Source organism: Cryptotermes secundus, unplaced genomic scaffold (assembly GCF_002891405.2).
Source record: "Cryptotermes secundus unplaced genomic scaffold, Csec_1.0 C38468696, whole genome shotgun sequence".
NCBI classification, from domain to species: Eukaryota; Metazoa; Arthropoda; class Insecta; order Blattodea; family Kalotermitidae; genus Cryptotermes; species Cryptotermes secundus.
Genome location: NW_019771250.1, coordinates 1 through 819, shown reverse-complemented (window position 1 = coordinate 819; position 819 = coordinate 1). Strand labels below are relative to the sequence as shown.

The following is an 819-nucleotide window of genomic DNA, read 5'->3' as shown; positions in this document are numbered from 1 at the left end:
TACAGTAAGTCAAAAATATTTAATTTGATAGTTTCCTAATATTCTCACTCCATTTTGCGAGTTCTTATTGAAAAGCTGATCGCTGCTTTTTATAGAACTCGAATGTTAGTTTCCATGTCACAACATAGAGGAGCTGGACTCTATACTAAACGAAACGAATGCAGTTTCCACCCTTTCAAGAGAGTGTTCAACATGAGCTTTCCATCACCATCTAAGTGTTCTAAGTGATCTGTCACGTTCAGGTTTCCTTACAAGAACTATGTATGCATCTGTTGTTGCCGTCGGAGATTATGAGTTATGCTGAGCGGAATGACAGTCTGCGATCCCCCCTGTTGCAGGAGCGGTGATAGAGCACCATGCCCCGTACTGGGAGCAGCCCTTCTCCCAGCCTTACTTCGACAACTCGACCCGCCGTGAGATGACGACCACAGTGGGGCAGAGTGCCTACCTGCATTGCAGGGTCAGGAACCTGGGCGACAGGGCCGTGTCGTGGATCCGCAAGAGGGACCTGCACATCCTGACGGTGGGAATTCTCACGTACACTAATGACCAACGCTTCCAGTCCTTGCACTCGGACGGGTCCGACGAGTGGACCCTCAAAGTGAGCTCTCCACAGGTTCGCGATTCCGGAACGTATGAGTGCCAAGTCAGCACAGAGCCCAAGATTAGCCAAGCCTTCCGCCTGAACGTAGTGGGTGAGTTGCTGCAGTGTTTCCACCTCCCTCTCTATCTATCTATCTGTCTGTCTATCCAACTATCTATCTATCTGTGTCCGTCTATTTGTCTATCTGTCTATATCTACCTGTCTGTCCGTCTGTT

The 819-nt window shown here is 48.8% G+C and overlaps 1 protein-coding gene across 1 annotated transcript; it reads left to right on the top strand.

The window, feature by feature from the left end:
- Positions 1-338: 338 nt before the first annotated feature.
- LOC111875144 lies at positions 339-695 on the top strand (the record flags this gene model as incomplete). Its single annotated transcript, XM_023871206.1, has 1 exon — positions 339-695. A coding segment is annotated over one exon (357 nt), but the record flags the coding sequence as incomplete, so codon positions are not given.
- Between the last annotated feature and the right edge of the window lie 124 nt (positions 696-819).